Raw genomic sequence first — 19,172 nt, forward strand, 5'->3', positions numbered from 1 at the left:
CCTTTCTCTCTGCAAGCCGACCCACAGAATCAGTATCATGGATGACAAGATGTCTAAGATAAGCCGAGCCCTAACTGAGCTGAAGAAGCGATTTCAAAAGACGACGATTCTGTTCACAAATTCCATCTTGGTGGCAGCAGGTAGGTGGGGTGCGGGGAGTGGGTGAAGGCCTATTTAATGGCTTCTTAAATCTTTACTGGCTGTTACATCTTAAGTGTGAGCCTCCAGGACATAGTACTGACAGGAATGTTTTCCCATTTTGGATAGGAACATTGGGCACAGGTTGCTGAAGGGATTGGTCTGAAGTCAACCAGTTAAGAATAGTGAACTTAGCCAACTTTGCTTTCTGAACTCTTTCCATATGACTCTTTAATGTCTCCATGTGACTGTCTTATTTTCCTGTATCTCCCACTGTCTTTTTGTTTTCTTTTCATCCCTACCTTTCACCTACTTCATGTTTCACCTCCAACTACCATATCAATTGTCATCCATTTATGGTCCTCATTCTTCCCTTGTATGAAAGGTCTCAATGATAGAAAAGCAGTCACCTCACTTACCTGTAACTGTTCGGCCCCCAGATCTCTCCCAGGCCCAGTGAGTGACCTTAGCACTCTTTGACGTCTAGTCTCTCCTGACTATTGACAGACGTGAAAACAAGGAGACACTGATTGACCCCTACTCTGTGAAATCCCTGGCTGATCCCAGAGGGGCTGTGCTTCTTGCATAGCCTCACGGGGGAGTGTCTCCTTATCTTTAGAAACTTACTTCAATTCTCTCTTAACTCTCACAACACTTCATACCTGCTCTAGTTACAAATCTTATTACCTAGGATGGCAAATATTTCTTAGTAGGAGTTCCCAGAAGCCAGGAACCTTTTCTTGGGTTATCTCTGTATGCCCAGCACTTGTATTCAAGAAATGTTTGGTAAGTAAATGAAGAAATGAGATGTGCCTAGCCCTACAAGTTTTTCAGTCTAGTAGGAAAAGAAAGACAAGCATGTAAATAAATACAGTACAACAAAGAAAGCAGATGGAATTGATGTAATCCTAGAGACAGGGAACAACATCATCATGGAGGGGAGGGACACAGGCCAGGAATGCTTCATGTCCCTTGCCTTGGTTGTACAAAAGACAAAAGCAGAATGAAATATGGCCCCCTTGGGGAAAGTGAGATTGAAACTGGGGTTTTGGAGAATAAATAGAAATGAGGCTTATATATTCTTAGATTCAGCTAGTGTTTACTGATCTCTAGTTATACTAGTATTGTGACACTGTGGTAGACACAGGAGGTTGACAACCTGGGCTGAAGAATCAGGAGTGAAAAAGGAGATGGGGTGTGCTGATATGCACTCTGCTGTTTAGAGCTTAAGAGCAGGGGCAGAGAAGGGGCAGCCATGAATGGAAATTGACTGTGGTCTTCTGTTAACAGGTCTGCTCACGGTAGACTATCCCCCTGTAAGGAAAGAGGCAGAATGTGGTCGATTCAAGTTGGGATCTGGATATTTGCCTGGACAGGATCCCAAGCTAGCTTTATATGTAGCAAAAATTGCTTCACCGCTTCAGTCAGCTCAACGAGAATATTCAGTGGAAGAATCTTCGAAGGAGAAGCCTGAGCATATTCCTGTGAGCTCCATTAGGAAGAAAACCATCAAAATTCAGACCAAAGCCATGGCCACAGCCAGGTTAGCTTAATCCTTCATTTCTTCCATAAGTCCCAGGGGCTGTGATAGACAGTAGACCTACAATAGTGAACCAAACAGATGAGGCCTCTCCCTTTTAGAGCTTACCTTTTAGGGATAGGGAAATATGAATGAATGAAATAATTTGAGTTAGTCTTCTAGGCTAAGAAGAAAAATATAGGTAATGTGTTAGAACAGGAGTTTGCTGTGGATCAAATCTGCCCCAGCTGTTTTTCTGTCTGGGCAAACTGTATGTGGTTTTTACATTTTTAAGTACTTGACTGGAAAAAGATAAGAAGAATATTTCATGATGTGAAATGATTTGAAATTCAGTATCCATACAAAGGTATTATTGAAACACATGCCCACACATTGACATATCTTTCATAGCTACCACCCTACCATACTGGAAATGTTGACTTTTTTGACAATGGCCATGAGGCCTGAAAGACCTCATGTATTTACTACCCAACTGCATTGAAAATGCTGGGTGGCCCCTGGGATAGAGGGGGATGGGAAGTACAGTAGAATGTGCCCCATTTGGGATAGGATCAAGGAAGGCAACTTGGGTGTGAGATTTAAATAGAGATCTGAAGGATGAGAAACAGGCAGATGCAAACAGATGTGGGAAGTGAACATCAGACAGAGGATATGGCAAGTCCAAAGGCCCTGAAGCAGAAGCATTTTTGGCATGTGTGAGAGAGATTAAGAAGACCAGTGTGACTGGAGCATTGTGCAGAAGGCGGACAGTAATGTGAATTGAGACCAGAGTGGTAGGTAGGGGTTTGCTCAAGTAGCCTTGTTAGTGTCATAGGAAATCATTCCACAGCTTTAAGAGAGAAAGCGTTATCATCTGATTTACCTTTTTTAACTTTAAAAATATATAAAAATATATTTTAACTTTAAAATATATTATAACTTTAGAAAATTTAGTTTTTATTTATTTAGGTCCTCTCTAATTTCTGTATAATATTTTATAATTTTCAACATAGCGATCATTATGTATCTTTCATTAGATTTTGATGCTTATAAATTATATTTTAACTTTATTTTTCACTTGTTGCTGATATACAGAAAAATCATTTTAAATCAGTTTAAATTTATTTTTAACTTATTTACAGTAGATTTTACATTTTTGGTACAAATGTCTGAGTTTTGGCAAAAGCGTGGGAGATATGTAACCACCACTATAGTCAAGATGCTGAACAATTGCATCCCTCCTCCTAAAGAAATAAGTTCTCTGTGTTATCCCTTTGCAGTCAAACTCTTTCCTCAACCTCAGTCCTTGACAGCTGCTGGTATGGTCTCTGTAGCTATGGTTTTTGATTTCCTGGAATTCTACTCTATGTAGCCTTTAGGATTTATCTCCTTTCACTTAGCATAATGTGTCTATGATTTACCCATGTTGTTGCACGTATCAACATGTTTTGTTAAGTAATGCTCTGTTGTGGAAGACTGCAGCTCTACCCCCACGTTCAGATATTTACCCCAATTTGAGGTTTATTACAGTGAAAGGATACATGATAGGATAATCAAGGGAAAAATATACAGGTATAATCTTGCACAGGCAAGGAAACACTAAGCATGCTCCTTTCTCTGGGACAAAACATGCAGTAACATGTGTGCGGTATTTCTGCCTGTGACACCCATGAGAGACTCAGAACCTAAGCAATTTATTGCGTGTTGGTCACATAGATATCCTCTGCCTACCAACTGTCAAAATCCCAGACTCTCAGACAAAAAGAGGTGTTTATCACATTCCAGACATAGAGTCAGGAAAGTTTGCTTTGTCACGATCCCAGACAACAATCAAGGGCCAACCTTATAAGCTAGTCCTTCTGAAGCTAGCAGTCTTGGGCCTTCTAATATGAGCTCTTTTCTGCATATGTTATATAACATAGATTGAAAAAATATATTTATCCATTGAACCTCTGAAAGGCATCTGGATTGTTCTCAGCTTTGCATTATTATGGATGACACCACTATCAGTACTCTTGAACAGGTTTTTATGTGAACATAGGTTGTCATTTCACTTAGGTACAAACTAAGTTACTGGTCCTATAATAAGCACATATTTAACTTTATAAAAAACTGCCAAACTGTCCTTTCAAGTAGCTGTATTCTCACCAAAAATGTATGAGAGTTCCAAATGTTCCAAATCTTTGTTAGTGCTTGGTATTGTCAGGATTTTTGTTTTGTTTGATCTATGCTAATAGAAGACTATCATTTTAATTTACATTTCTCCAATAGCTAGTAACTAATGATGTTGAGCATCTTTTCATGGGCTTATTTATCATTTATATATTTTCTTTGGTGAAGTGTCTATTTAAATCTTTTGCACATTTTTTAATTAGGTTGTTTTCTCATGGTTGCATTTTGAGTGTTCTTTATTCTGGTTAGAAGTCTTTCATCAGATATGCTACTTAAAATATTTTCCCTAAGTCTTGATGTATTTGCAGAGGAAAGTTTATTTTTATGAAATCCAATTTATATTTTTTTCTTTTCTGATTTTGCTTTGCTGTTATTTCTAAAAAGTCTTTTTCTAACCCAGTGGTTCTCAACGGGAGACAAGTATGTCCTCCCTGCCATGGGACATTTACCAGTTGTTAGAGTTATTTTGATGGCCATGACTGGGAAGGGGTTGTCACAGCTAGCTGTCTAATGAGAGAGGAAGAGATGTTGCTAAATGTGGTGAATGATTATACAGTCCAAAATGTCAGTAGTGCAAAATTTGAGAAAATGTCAAACAGTTTTCTTTGCTTTTTTCTAAAAGTTTTATAGTTCATGTTTTATACTTAGGTCTATAATATACTTTGAGTTCATTTTTGTATATAGTGCAATGTATGGGTTGAAATTTGCTTGCCTGTTTTGCATGTAGATATACAGTAGCATTTTATAAAAAAATTTTTTCTTCATCCTTACATATTTCTTAAAGAGGTGTGGGACATATTCATATGGCTCTCTTTCTGGACTCTATTTTGTTAATATGATGAATTACACTGATTTTGAATGTAATTTGAAATTTGAACCAGCCTTGCATTCCTGAAATTAATTCCATGTCATCACAAGATATTATTCTTTTTTCTATATTGCTGGATTAAATTTGCTAGTATTTTGTTGAAGATGTTTGTGTCTGTAATCATGAGGGTCATTACTCTTTACTTTCTTTTCTTATAATGCTTTTATCTGGCTTATCATTCTAAATTTGGCTTTTATAAAATGAGGTGGTAACCATTTCCTCCTCTTAATTTTTCATTGAATTGTGGATTTTTTTCTCCCCTGAAGTGTTTCGTAGGATTCGCTGATAAAAGTATCTCATCTAGCATTTCCTTTGTAGGAAATTGTGGGGAGCAACCGGACTAGACTAAGTTACTGGAATTAAGACTTATTCTATGCATCTGCTCTCCCACAATATGGCGCTGGGAGAGAAGTAAACAGCTTCCGCATAGCTGCCTCCAGTTCAACCAATTAACTGTAGGACTTGCTCCTGATTGGAGGAGAGCAGCGTACTCGGCGTGTGGGCAGCCGAGTTGGGATTGGCGGAGGAGGACTATAAAGGAGAAGAGAGACGGCATGCACCAGGAACATCTATGGGGAACATCTAAGGGAACCCGTGCAGCCCCCGAAGAAAGCCGGCCGGCGGTGTGCCGCTCCCCTGCGGAAGTGGGGAATGCGGCCAGGGGGAACTGCCCTTCCACGGAGGTGGAAGGGATAGTAGCCAACCCGGGAAGAACCAGCAGCAAACCCGGGGAGGGCCGAGCAGACTGAAAGAACAGCGCAGGGTCCTGTGTTGCTCCTCCACGAAGAGGGGGAGCGACATAATGGTGCCGTGACTCGGATATGAAGCCTAGGCAGGGCTTAGTGTCGTTCCTCCACGAAGAGGGGGAGCGACATAATGGTGCCGTGACTCGGATAGGAAACCTAGGACGGATAGGAAACCTAGCTCGGTTAGGAAACCTAGGACGGATAGCAAACTTAGGAGGGAAGAAACGGGAAGAAGTGGAAAATTACCGGAGAAAGAGACTAGCAAACAGCCTAGGGAAAAGCCGGACGAAAAGGGTGCCGGAAGAAGCTATTGAAAGCCTAGGCATAGACTCAGATACGGACTACGGGGGGAAGCTGGGAGAAATCTCTAAGGTCGAAAGCAAAAGTGAAAGCTAGAACAAACAGACTCGGACGCGGACTGTGGGGAGAGGCCAGGAGAAATGAGGGAGGAATATCGTTGGAGGAAAGCTTGGGGAAACATACCGGGTAGAGAAAAATGTTAGGGAAATTGAAGCCGCGGGGGGCAGGCCGAGGCGGAAACGGAAGCCACTTTGGGGTTCTCAAGTTAGCCCGGGAATAGGGGGCGAAAAGTTGAAACCAGAAGCTGAAACGTGAGCCAGGTTGGGATCCGTCTGATTAGCCCGGGGAGCAAAGGACGGGAAGCCAAACCGTGGGGCGGAGACGTACGCTGGGTTGAATTCGCCAGGCTAGCCCGGGGAACTTAGATTGAATGCTAGTGGCGGACACGTAAGCTACGCTGTGTTACTCGCGGAAGCCGCCGCGTGCAGAGAGAGCATGGGGCGTGAATAGATAGGGAACAGGGCTGGCGTAGGCCGTGGTTCAGACGCGAAAGGGTTAAGCGTGGAGACCGCGGAGCGCGCGAAGCCGAGCCGCGCAAAGCCGGGAAGCTGCGCAGATGAGAGAGGCGCGCGGGCTGAAGCGGCGCAGAGCCGGGAACCCGCCGGCGGGGCGAGGTGCCGGAAAGCCGCAGGGATAAGAGAAACAGAAGTTTAGAAGTAAAGTGAGAAAAATAGGAATGCTGGAAGATAGAAGTAAAATGGGAGAAATAGGAATGCCCGGAGATAGAGAAATAGAGAAATAAAAAGGCCTCCCTACAACACTGCAATGTGAGAGCTTGGATTCGGTCTGCCTAATCAAGTGAGGCGATGAGCACCTGCGGGCAGCTAGCAGCTTATGCGCCGCAGGTCACCGAAGACAGGCACGAATTAACATCAGTAAAGCTTCCCCACAATGCAACAATTAGGAGGCTTGGATTCGGTCTGCCTGATTTAAGGCGGTAAGCGCCAGCTAGCAGCTCGACCAGAGTATGAGCTGCAGGTCACCGAAGATAGGCACGAACCAACACTAATAAGTCTCCCCCACAATAAGGCAATGAGAAGGCTTGGATTCGGTTTGCCTGATAGAGCTTGTAAGCCCCTGCAGGCAGAGCAAAGCATGCGCTGCAGGGCACCGAACACAGGCACGCATCAGCGCCTAAAAACCTCCTCACAACATGGCGAAGAGAGGACCCGGATTCGGTTTGCCTGATTGATAGGACTTGTAAGAGCCTGTGGCAACTCTAGCAAGTAGAGCAGAGTGTGTGCCGCGGGACACCGAAGACAGGCGCGTATCAACGCCAAAAAATAAAAAGAAAGGGGGATCTGTGGGGAGCAACCGGACTAGACTAAGTTACTGGAATTAAGACTTATTCTATGCATCTGCTCTCCCACAATATGGCGCTGGGAGAGAAGTAAACAGCTTCCGCATAGCTGCCTCCAGTTCAACCAATTAACTGTAGGACTTGCTCCTGATTGGAGGAGAGCAGCGTACTCGGCGTGTGGGCAGCCGAGTTGGGATTGGCGGAGGAGGACTATAAAGGAGAAGAGAGACGGCATGCACCAGGAACATCTATGGGGAACATCTAAGGGAACCCGTGCAGCCCCCGAAGAAAGCCGGCCGGCGGTGTGCCGCTCCCCTGCGGAAGTGGGGAATGCGGCCAGGGGGAACTGCCCTTCCACGGAGGTGGAAGGGATAGTAGCCAACCCGGGAAGAACCAGCAGCAAACCCGGGGAGGGCCGAGCAGACTGAAAGAACAGCGCAGGGTCCTGTGTTGCTCCTCCACGAAGAGGGGGAGCGACAGGAAATGTTTTTAAAACAAACTTAATTACTTTAATAAATGTAGGACCATTCAGTTTATCTGTTTCTTTCTGAGTGAACTTAAGAAGTTTATGTATTTGGAGAAATTGGTCCATTTAATCTAAGTTACTAAATTCATATGAGTAGAGTTGTTTATAGCTTTTCTTTATTATCTTCTATTATCTGTATGGTCTTTAATGATATGCCTTCTTTTATTTATGATATTGGTAAGTTGAATCTTCTCTTTTTTATCTTGGTCACTCTGGCTAGTTTCATCAGTTTTCTTGATCTTTTCAAGTAATCAGCTTTGTTGATTATAGTTTTTCTATTTTTAATTTTGTCTCTTCATTTTTATCTTCCTTCTGCTTCTTTTGTGTGTAAGACTCAATTATTGATTTGAGGCATTTTTTTCTAATATGTAAGTACTTAATCCTACACATGTCTCTGTAAGCACTGCTTTAACTATATTTCACAAATTTTGATATGTTGGATTTTTATTTTTATTTGGTTTAAAATATTTTCTAATTCTATGTGATTTTATCTTTGACCCATGGGTTGTTTAGAAATCTAGTGCTGAGGCCAGCGCTGTGGCATAGTGGGTAAAGCCACTGCCTGCAGTGTTGGCATCCCATATGGGCACCAGTTCTAGTCCCATCTGCTCCACTTCCTATCCTGCTCTCTGCTATGGCCTGGGAAAGCAGTAGAAGATGGCCCAAGTTCTTGGCCCCTGCACCGGTGTGGGAGACCCGGAAGAATTGCCTGGCTCCTGTGTGGGGAGCAACTGGGAGCAACTCGGACTAGAGTAAGTTACTGGAATTAAGACTTATTCTATGCATCTGCTCTCCCACAATATGGCCCTGGGAGAGGAGAAAACAGCTTCTACGCAGCTGCCTCTTGCCAACTTGAGTGATGACCTCCAGGAGCTGATCCTGCTCCTGACTGGAGGAGAGCAGCGTACTCGGCGTGTGGGCAGCCGAGTTGGGATTGGTGGAAGAGGACTATAAAGGAGGAGAGAGACAACATGCACCAGGAACATCTATCTGAAGGAACACCTGTGCAGCCCCCGAGAGAGCCGGCCGGCGGTGTGCCGCTCCCCTGCAGAAGTGGGGAAAGTGGCCAGGGGGAACCGCCCTTCCACGGAGGTGGAAGGGACAGTAGCCAACCCGGGAAGAACCAGCAGCAAACCTGGGAAGGGCCGAGCAGACGAAAGAACAGCGCAGGGTCCTGTGTCGTTCCTCCACGAAGACGGGGAGCGACACTTCTGGCTTCGTATTTGCTCAGCTCTGGCTGTTGCAGCCATCTGGGGAGTGAACTAGAGGATGGAAGACCTCTCTCTCTCTCTCTCTCTCTGCCTCTGCTTCTCTGTTACTCTGCCTTTCAAATAAATACAAAAATCTTATTAAAAAAAAAAAAAGAAGTCTAGTGTTTAGTTTCCAAGTATTCAAGAGATTTTCTTTCTTTCTTTCTTTCTTTCTTTCTTTCTTTCTTTCTTTCTTTCTTTCTTTCTTTCTTTCTTTCTTTTCTTCCTTTCTTCCTTTCTTCCTTTCTTCCTTTCTTCCTTTCTTCCTTTCTTCCTTTCTTCTTTTCTTCCTTTCTTCCTTTCTTCCTTTCCTTCCCTCCCTCTCTCTCTCTCTCTTTCTTTCTTTCTTTCTTTCAACAGGCAGAGTGGACAGTGAGAGAGACAGAGAGAGAAAGGTCTTCTTTTGCCATTGGTTCACCCTCTAATGGCTGCCGTGGCTGACGTGCTGTGGCTGGCGCACCACGCTGATCTGAAGCCAGGAGCCAGGTGCTTCTCCTGGTCTCCCATGGGGTGCAGGGCCCAAGGACTTGGGCCATCCTCCACTACATTCCCGGGCCACAGCAGAGAGCTGGCTTGGAAGAGGGGCAACCGGGACAGAATCCGGCACCCTGACCGGGACTAGAACCCAGTGTGCCAGCGCCACAGGCGGAAGGTTAGCCTAGTGAGCTGCGGCAATGGCCTCAAGAGATTTTCTAGATAGTTTTCTGTCATTTATTTTTTAGTTTATTTTGTATGATGTCCTTCATTTTAAATTTGATGAGGTTTATTTTATGACCTTAGAATATGGTCTGTCTTGGTGAGTGTTACATGTTCACTTGAGAAGAATGGGTATTCTGCTCTTGTGGGCAGAAATTTCAACAAATGTCAATGATACCGTGTTGGTTGGTGTTTTTTTTTTTTTATTTCTTTTTATTTATTTGAGAGACCTAGAGAGAGAGAGAATACAATCCTATGATCTACGTCACTCTTCAGATGGCTACAAGGTCTGGGACTGGGCCAGGATCAAAAGCAGAAGCAAGGGGGCCAGCTCCATGATGCAGTAGTTTAATCCTCTGCCTGCAGCGCCAGCATCCCATATGGGTGCTGGTTCTAGTCCTGGCTGCCCCTCTTCCAATCTGGCTCTCTGCTATGTCCTGGGAAAGCAGTAGAAGATGGCCCAAGTGCTTGGGCCCCTGCACCCACATCAGAGATGGGAAGAAGAACCTGGCTCCTGGCTTTGGATTGGCGCAGCTCCAGCTGTTGTGGTCATCTGGGGAGTGAACCAACGGAAGGAAGACCTTTCTCTTTGTCTCTCCCTCTTGCTGTCTGTAACTCCACCTCTCAAATAAATAAATAAAATCTTTTTTTTTTTTTTAAAAAGCAGAAGCAGGAAATGTGATACAGTTCTCCCATGTGAGTGTCAGGAACCCAATAACTTGAATATCACTGTCGTGTCTAAGGGTCTGCCCTGTTGGGAAGCTTGAGTCAGAAGCCAGAGCAAGGAATCAAAGCCAGACCCTCCACTGTGAGATGTGAACATCTGAACCACTATCCTAAATACTTCCTTTCCATCCTTTTGTTTTTAATAGGACTGTATCATATTTAGAGTGAGTTTCTAATAGAGAGCATAGAAAATTGCACTTAATCTGATACTGTATCTTTTAATTAGTAGTTTTTTTAAATGATTTGCATTTAATATAATCTTGATATAATTGGATTTACTACCATTTTGTTTTGTTTGTACCCTCTGCTCTCCCTCCTCCCTGCATTCTTTTGGATTATTTGACTATTTTTTTAGTATTCAAGTTTAATTTTTTTGAGTTTTTATTCTTTAGTATTTGTTTCAGTGTTTGCTTTAGGATTTACATCATACGTGCCTTACCTCCCACAGTCTATTTAGGTTTAATATTTACTACTTCAAAGGAAGTAAAGAAAAGCAATGATTTCAATTACTGTGGATTTCTTATCATAAACCATGGAGATCATAAGACATGTGAACAATATCTTTAAGGTGTTCAAAGGAAAAGCCAAAAACTAGCATTAAACCAGAATTCAGCATCCAGTGAATTTGCACATAGCTCTTTAGTAATACACATTTTAATGAACTTCTTGAAATACTACCCTCATGTGTACTATGTTGGTGTTTATTAGCTGTTCTCAACATTTTCTTTTATCTTCTGATTTCAAACAGCTTGATATCGATGTATCTGGACATGAATTTCTTTTATTTTATTGGGGGTGTGTAAACCTCTTGAATTTGCAGATTTGTATCTTAGCATAATTTAGGATGTCTTCAACCAGTATTTTTGGGGGGACACCAAAATCTTTCCCTTATCCTTCAGGGACTATTCTCTTGAAAGATAGGGAATACTAATCATAAATTTTGGACCTTTTGACGTCCCAGAAATCACTGAAGTTTTGCTATTTTTTTTTTAGTCATGTTTATGTTCTTCACATTGGGTTATTTGTTGGTCTGTTTTCAAGTTCACTGACCCTTTCCGCTGTCTTCATTCTACCATGAGCCCATCAAATGAATTCTGGTATTTCCAGTTTTCTTATCAGTTCTGAAACTCCCACCTGTTTGTTTTTCACATTTTCTGTTTCTGAGCTGAGAGTTTCTATCCATCCATTTCATAAAGGATAGTTGCAATAGTTGCCTTAAAGCTCTTAGTGATTCTAACATCTGGGTCACTTCAGGTTTAGCAGATGTCTGTCTTTTCATGGGTTTCTTTTGATTTGGAGTATATAGAATAATTTGGTTTATAGCCTGCACATTTTGTATATTATGTTATTAAACCTAGATCCTTTTAAAGTCTCTTGGAAATTTTTGATTTTGTTTATCTTTAGCAGACAACCAACTTGGCTAGCTTTAGACTACAAGTTCTTTACTGCCTTCTGTGAGTGGTGGTTCCATTATTGGTTCAGCTATCAAGGCTTTCACAATACTGTTTGGTCTGCTCCTCACACATACTACTACCAGGGTTGGTCTGTTCTTGGACAGTGCTTTATATGATAGTTCAGTTCTCAAAGCTTTTGTTCGGCTTTTTTGCGGAATGTTATGTGCACTACAACTTACTTATTAGCCCTGTACTTACCTTGGTTCATATGTAGAATTAGAGGTTACCCCCCACCCCGTGCTCTCTGATCTGCAAGATTTCCCCCACACTTTCCAGCTTGGGAACAATTCTTTGAATCTTCTGGATAAAGTCAGCCAAACCACAATTCCTTCAAGTTGTAGCCATCAGCACTCTCACACAGTTTCTCTACTCTCACACAGTTCTCTGTAACTGGGCTAGTCCTTAGAATGAAATGTCAGGAAAAAAAGATGTTTTACAATATGGGAGATTCCACTCATACTCTGCACACTAGGAGTCCACTTTTCCCAACTCTTTTATCCACTGGGTGGGTTTTTTATATCAGAGTTTTAGGTGCCCATGGCATGGCTGCCTTTGCCATTGCAATGGCAATGCTGTTGTACTGCTGGCATTGTCCCTAGGACAGAGTGAGGGGGTAAAAATAAATAACTAAAGAGATAACAAAAAGAGGGTTCTTTTCACAGGCCTAGAATCATGGAACCCCTTCTCCAGTTCCTCTGGCTCGACAGAAGGTCTTTCCTCAGAGATCTTGCTAACAGCTCAGTTTTTCAAGTTCAGCTAACCCTCAAGACCACACTGGGAGATACAGTAAGAAAAATAAAGTAAACCAGTAAACTCACCACAACTAAACTAATCATTCAGTTTTTGACTCTCCAACCCCTTCCACAATCTTCCTTTCAGAGTCAGCAAGGAGTTTTAGAAATTATTCTGTCCTGAATTTTTAGTTGCAATCATTAGGAATGATATGCTAGAGTGTATTAACTCCATCTTGGTCAGAAATTCAAACCACAATTGATTTTTTTAAATAATAGAAATAGAATTTTGTTCAATACTTTAATTTTGCTTGAGGTAACAATGTATCTTTTTTCCTTGAATCCACTAATGTGATGTTATAGTGATCTGATTTACATTTGTTTTTTATTTTTGTTCCATTTTTTCATTTTAAAATTTTTATGAATATAAAGAAAACATATTTCATGTATCTAACAGGTATAATTCTAAGAAGGTAACCATACTTCCCTCCCTCCCTCAGTTCCCCTCCTTCCTTCCATTTTTTTTCCTTTAATTTTTGCAAAAGCATAATTTCAGTCCACTCAGTTATAGCAGGCTTAATACACCACTAACCATAATATTCAACAAGTGTACAGTAGAAAGACCACAATTCCACAGAAGTATAAACAAGGACTAAAAACAACAATCATATTGCAACATAGCCATTTTATTTGTATACATTTTTTTTTTTGACAGGCAGAGTGGACAGTGAGAGAAAAAGACAGAGAGAAAGGTCTCCCTTTACTGTTGGTTCACCCCACAATGGCCGCTGCGGCCAGTTTGCTGTGGCCAGCGCACCGTGCTGATCCAAAGGCAGGAGCCAGGTGCTTCTCCTGGTCTCCCATGCGGGTGCAGGGCCCAAGCACTTGGGCCATCCTCCACTGTACTCCTGGGCCACAGCAAAGAGCTGGACTGGAAGAGGGGCAACTGGGACAGAATCCAGCGCCCCGACCAGGACTAGAACCCGGTGTGCTGGCGCTGCAAGTGGAGAATTAGCCTATTGAGCCGCAGCGCCGGCCCATTTTTTGGTATTCTATATAACTACCACAGATCAGAGAAAACATATGCTATTTGTCTTTTTGGGACTGGCACCACAATTGATTTCTACATATTGATTTTTTATCCAATAATCTTGCTTAATGACTTACTAGTGGTTTCTCAATCAATTCCTTTTTGAGTTTGTATAGAACTGGTTCTCTGCAAGGCTGTTTTCTTCTTTTCCAAATATGATATATTTCTGTTTATTTTCTTCCCTAATTGCACAGGTTAGGTACTCCAATGTAATGTTGAATGGAAATGGTAATAATAGGCATTATTATCTCAATATTGGAAGAAAAACTTTAAGTATTTGTATTATCCAGCTTTTTGTCACTATAAAATAATTACTGAGAGGCCAGCTTTGTGGTGCAGTGGGCTTAGCTGCCACCTGCAACACCAGTATCACATATCAGAGCAGTGGTTCAAGTCCCAGCTGCATGGCTCCTGATCTAGTTCCCTGGCAATATGCACGGGAAAGCAACAGAAGATGGCCCCAGTACTTGGGTCCCTGCCAACCATTTGGGACACCCAGGTAGAATTCCTGGTTCCTGGTTTCAGGTTACTCCGCCTTGGCCATTGCACCCATTTGGGGAGTGAACCAGAGCATAGAAGATTTCTATCTCTGTGTCTCTCCTTTTTTCTCTGTCACTCTACCTTTAAAATAAATAAATAAATCTTACAAAAGTTAAAAAGAAATATTCAAGAGGCGAGTGCTGTGGACAGGAGGTCAAGGTTGGAACACCTGCGTTCCATACTGTGAATGAGTCCTGGCTCCTCTGGTTCTAATTCAGCTTCTTGTTAATGCATCCTGAGAGGCAGCAGATGATGGCTCAAGTACTTAGGTCCCTGCCATCCTTGTGGGGGACTCAGATGGAGTCCCAGGCCCCTGGCTTTGACCAGGCCCAGTCCTGGCTATTACAAGCATCTGGAGAGTAAACCAGTGGATGGAAGATATCTCTCTCTTGCTCTGCTTTCAAATTTTTTTTTTTTTAAATCAGAGGGAAGTTAGTTAGAAAGGAGGTTTATATCAGCTGACAGTTTTGGAGGTTCACAGTGATGTTACCAAGAAACTGGGAGAGATGTGCAACAACTCTGTTTCTTCTTTTTTTTTACAGGCAGAGTTAGTGAGAGACAGAGAGAAAGGGAATATATATGTGTGTATATATATATATATTTTTTTTTTAATTTGACAGGTAGAGTTGTAGACAGTGAGAGACAGAGAGAAAGGTCTTCCTTCCGTTGGTTCACCCCCCAAATGGCCGCCACAGCCGGCGCTTCCTTCCTCCCTCCTTCCCTCCTTCTTTCCTTCCCTCCCTCCTTCCTTCCTCCCTTCCCTCCCTCCCTCCCTCCTTCCTCCCTCCCTCCTTCCCTCCCTTCCCTCCCCCCTTCCTCCCTTCCTTCCCTCCCTCCCTCCTTCCTCCCTTCTCTCCCTTCCCTCCCTCCTTCCTCCCTCCCCTCCCTCCCTCCTTCCCTCCTTTCCCTCCCTCCTTCCTCCCTTCCCTCCCTCCTTCCTCCCTTCCCTCCCTCCTTCCCTCCCTCCTTCCTCCCTTCCCTCCCTCCTTCCTTCCCTCCCTTCCCTCCCTCCTTCCTCCCTTTCCTCCCTCCCTCCTTCCCTCCCTTCCCTCCCTCCTTCCTCCCTTCCCTCCCCCTTCCTTCCTTCCCTCCCTCCCTCCTTCCTCCCTCCTTCCTTCCTCCCTTCCTTCCTTCCCTTCCTCCTTCCTCCCTTCCCTCCTTCCCTCCCTCCTTCGTCCCTTCCTTCCTTCCCTCCCTCCTTCCTCCCTTCCTTCCTTCCCTCCCTCCTTCCTCCCTTCCTTCCTTCCCTCTCTCCTTCCTTCCTTCCCTCCCTCCTTCCTCCCTCCCTCCTTCCTTCCTTCCCTCCTTCATTCTTCTCTTTTTCTCTTTCTCTCTTTTGTTCTTTCGTTCTTTCTTTTGTAAAGATTTTATTTATTTATTTGAGAGGTAGAATTACAGACAGTGAGTGGGAAACACAGAGGGAAAACTTCCATCTGCTGGTTCACTCCCCAGATCGCCACAACAGCTGGAGCTGAGCAGATCCAAAGCCAGAAGCCAGGCAGAACCTTTTTCCGGGTCTCCTACATGGGTGCAGGGGCCCAAGGACTTGCGTTATCTTCTCTTGCTTCCGAGGCCATAGCAGAGCTGGATCAAAGGAGGAGCAGCTGTGACCCCAACTGGCGCCCATTATGGGATGCAGAATATTAACCTACTGTGCCACAGAGCCGGGCCCTCAGGCATTTTCAAAACATGATCTGAAACCTGATATCCAGATTCTCCATTATATGTGGGAGCCTTTCAAAGCTGTTCGTTTTCCATGCATCTCTTTCTCCAGTCCCTTTCTTTCCAGTCTTTTTGGCCTGATTTTATGTTCCCATATGTTAACCGTTACACAGGAGGCTGTGTCTAATATTTTTGCTTTGAAATGTTTTCAAGAAGTGCTTTCTAGTGGTTGTTTCAGCCACGAGCAAGTCCCAAGGCAGGCAAAAAAATGTCAAATCCCTGAACAGATCCCTCAGGGAAGCTCCATACAGATTGAACTCACATATGCACAGCTCCATTACAGCAATGTCCGTATTGACTGCTCTGGTACCAACAAGTTATGCCTGGAACATGGGCTGACATTCCCATGGAAGCCACTTAAGTAGTGAGCAAGGAGTAGGAAGAGAGTGAGTTACGGTGCCACTCTGCCTTCTTACCAAAATTGATCAGCATTATTATTAATAAGTCATGCCCTTGTTGTTGTAAGTTATTTTATCAGATTCGAGAGCACCAGTGAAGTTGGTTCTGACAGTTTTGGCAAGTATGATCATTGCTAGTAGAAGGATGGAATTTTGGAGTTCACTCCTTCTGCCATTTTTAGTAGCTTTACTCTTCCATATCCTTTTATGTCCTGTTTCTTTATAGTTTATTGAAAAATTATAGAATTATATATAAAATTATAAATTTTCTAATTTTTATTTATTTATTTATTTATTTTTGACAGGCAGAGTGGACAGTGAGAGAGAGAGAGAGACAGAGAGAAAGGTCTTCCTTTGCCATTGGTTCACCCTCCAATGGCCGCCGTGGCCAGTGAATCGCGCTGATCCGAAGCCAGGAGCCAGGTGCTTCTCCTGGTCTCCCATGGGGTGCAGGGCCCAAGCACTTGGGCCATCCTCCACTGCACTCCCGGGCCATAGCAGAGAGCTGGCCTGGAAGAGGGGCAACCGGGACAGAATCTGGCACCCCGACTGGGACTAGAACCTGGTGTGCCGGTGCCGCAAGGCGGAGGATTAGCCTATTGAGCCACGGCACCGGCCTCTAATTTATTTTCTATGATTTATACAGTAGCTACTTATCTGTATTAAGAATTTCATATGTTTCCACATTTGCTATTTGTTTTGTATTTTCACTTGAAGTGGTATTGCCCCTTCTCAGGGATTTTTGTGTTCTTTTTCTCTATTGTATAATTCAGTTTATCAGTTTTTCTTCTATTGTTATATCTTGACTTTTGAGTCATATTATAAAAGTTCTAATCTAACATTATAGAATAATTCTCCTATGTTTTCTTATTGAACTTTTATGGCTTAATTTTCCCAAGCTTAAGGTTTTAATCATTTTGAATTTATTTATATAAGTCATGATCAAAAATTTCCAACCTTTTCCCCATCAGATGTGCAGGTTCTTGAATAAGATAGATTCATCAGTTTATTTATTAAGTACTTATTAGTATTTTTAAAGACATTTATTTATTTGAAAGGCAGAGTTACAGAGAGACAGAGACACAAAAGAGGTCTTCCATCCAATGGTTCGGTTCACTCCCCAGATGGCCACAATGGCTGAAACTGTGCCAATCCAAAGGTAGGAACCAGGAGTTTCTTCTGAGTCTCCCACGCAGGTGTAGGGGCCCAAGGACTTACGCCATCTTCTGTTGCTTTCCAGACTACAGCAGAGAGCTGGGTTGGAAGCAGAGCAGCTGGGACTCAAACCAGCACCCATAAAGGATGCTGGCACTGCAGGCAGTGGCTTTACCCACTATTCCACAGTGCCGACCACAAGTACTTATTAGTATTATTAGTATTAAACAATTCCTGAAAGACTCAGTTGCAAATTATTTGCATTTTTTGTTCTTGTTTTAGGATAACTGGGTTGGTAATCCTAGCCCTTGCACTTGATTACTGCATGATCATCCCGCTTCTCTGGCAGTAGCCCTCTGTTTTCTGATCTATAAATGTCAAAAGCAGTTTATACCCTACCTATTCCAAAGGAATATACAGAATTGATCAAGCCAGTGTGTATTCCAAGGGCTATGGACGCGATAATATGTTACATATAATAATGAAGAAAGTAAAATCATAGCAGCACTTTATATTGTGCTTACTCCTATCTAACTACAGCCTCACAGCCCTTGTATGTGGATAGCAGAGACTTGCCGATCAATGAGATAGGACGTGAGTGTGGCAGAAAGGAGTGAAAGGTGACTCCAAAGTGTTTGTTGACTGAGTGCACAGATGAATGAGTAACTTGTCATTCCCATCTTGCACCTGAAGCCCAGAGAGATTAGCAGAGCACTCAGGGAGGCGCTGCATGCTGGGAGTGGAGACCAGACTAAACTCTGCCTGTGGCGCGTCCTGGAATTCTGAGGGCAGCGGCCTGCACACTGCCCACTGACAGCCCCTGCCCAATGTGCTCCTCCTCGCAGAGGGAAGACCAAGGAAGTGCGCACTTCCACCAGGTGGGTGGCCTCACCCTCAGACTGCCCGCTGGTGCTGCGGAAGCTCCTGCGCAAAGAAGACGCCCGGGCTGGCTGCAAGTGCATAGCAAAGGTGCCCCTGGTGTCTGACTTGGAGCTGGAGCGATTCCTGTCTGTGCCCCGAGACCCCAGCCAAGTATTAGTGATTGGGATCCTCTCAAACCAGAACCCCAGCAGCACAGCACAGCTCAAATGGCTTCTGGACACACTGTACAGACACCAGCAGCGGGGCCGTGCCTCACCCTGTCTCCAGGTAGGTCTGGACCCAGTGAGGAGGCTCCAAAGGCCAAGGATAGGAAGGTGCCTTTTATTAAGCCCCTCATGTTGCTGGATTTGGCTGAGAGGCCACCCTCTTTCCATTTCTTTTCCCCTTTGGACTTTGCACATACTCCCCCCAAAGTTTCTGCAGTATTTTTCCTCTCTTCTCTTTTCTCATTCATTCCCTGTCCCAGCATAAGTGTCAGCACACCTATACAGATACCTCATATGAGCCTGAGACAAAGGATCTTGTGCCTGCTGCCTCCTGGAGCTCAGAGAGGGCATTTCAAGATGTGTGGGCTTCTGGCAGGTGTTGAGTATCCCTGGAAGAGGCTGTGGCCTGTGTTAAGGATAGACAAGGAAGATGAAATATTGGAGGCCTCAATTCACTGGGGCTGATGTTCTCAAGGGAGTCTTAGGGCCCACAGAACCCATTTCTACCTATTGACGTCATTCCTCAGTCTCAGTCATCTTCTAAGTTTGCAGTCATTTCCAGCAGTGTTAGCACAGGCTAAGGGCCAGTCCTAACCAAGGCACACTGGCACACAGGATGCCAAGTGAACTGGATGTCTATATGATAACTCTTTTCAGGCCTTTTTTGCCTTTGTGTAGTCTAATCCATTGTGT

At 43.6% G+C, this 19,172-nt stretch overlaps 1 protein-coding gene across 1 annotated transcript in view; it reads left to right on the plus strand.

The window, feature by feature from the left end:
• The window catches only part of LOC100359295 (uncharacterized protein C3orf20), a 79,736-nt gene that overhangs the window by 48,520 nt on the left and 12,044 nt on the right, over positions 1–19,172 (plus strand). The window contains exons 10-12 of the mRNA XM_051852573.2: positions 17–140; positions 1,429–1,681; positions 18,237–18,540. Coding sequence (XP_051708533.1) covers positions 17–140; positions 1,429–1,681; positions 18,237–18,540 — 681 coding nt within the window. The remainder of the gene's footprint in view (positions 1–16; positions 141–1,428; positions 1,682–18,236; positions 18,541–19,172) is intronic.

This window comes from Oryctolagus cuniculus, chromosome 10, assembly GCF_964237555.1.
Source record: "Oryctolagus cuniculus chromosome 10, mOryCun1.1, whole genome shotgun sequence".
NCBI lineage: Eukaryota > Metazoa > Chordata > Mammalia > Lagomorpha > Leporidae > Oryctolagus > Oryctolagus cuniculus.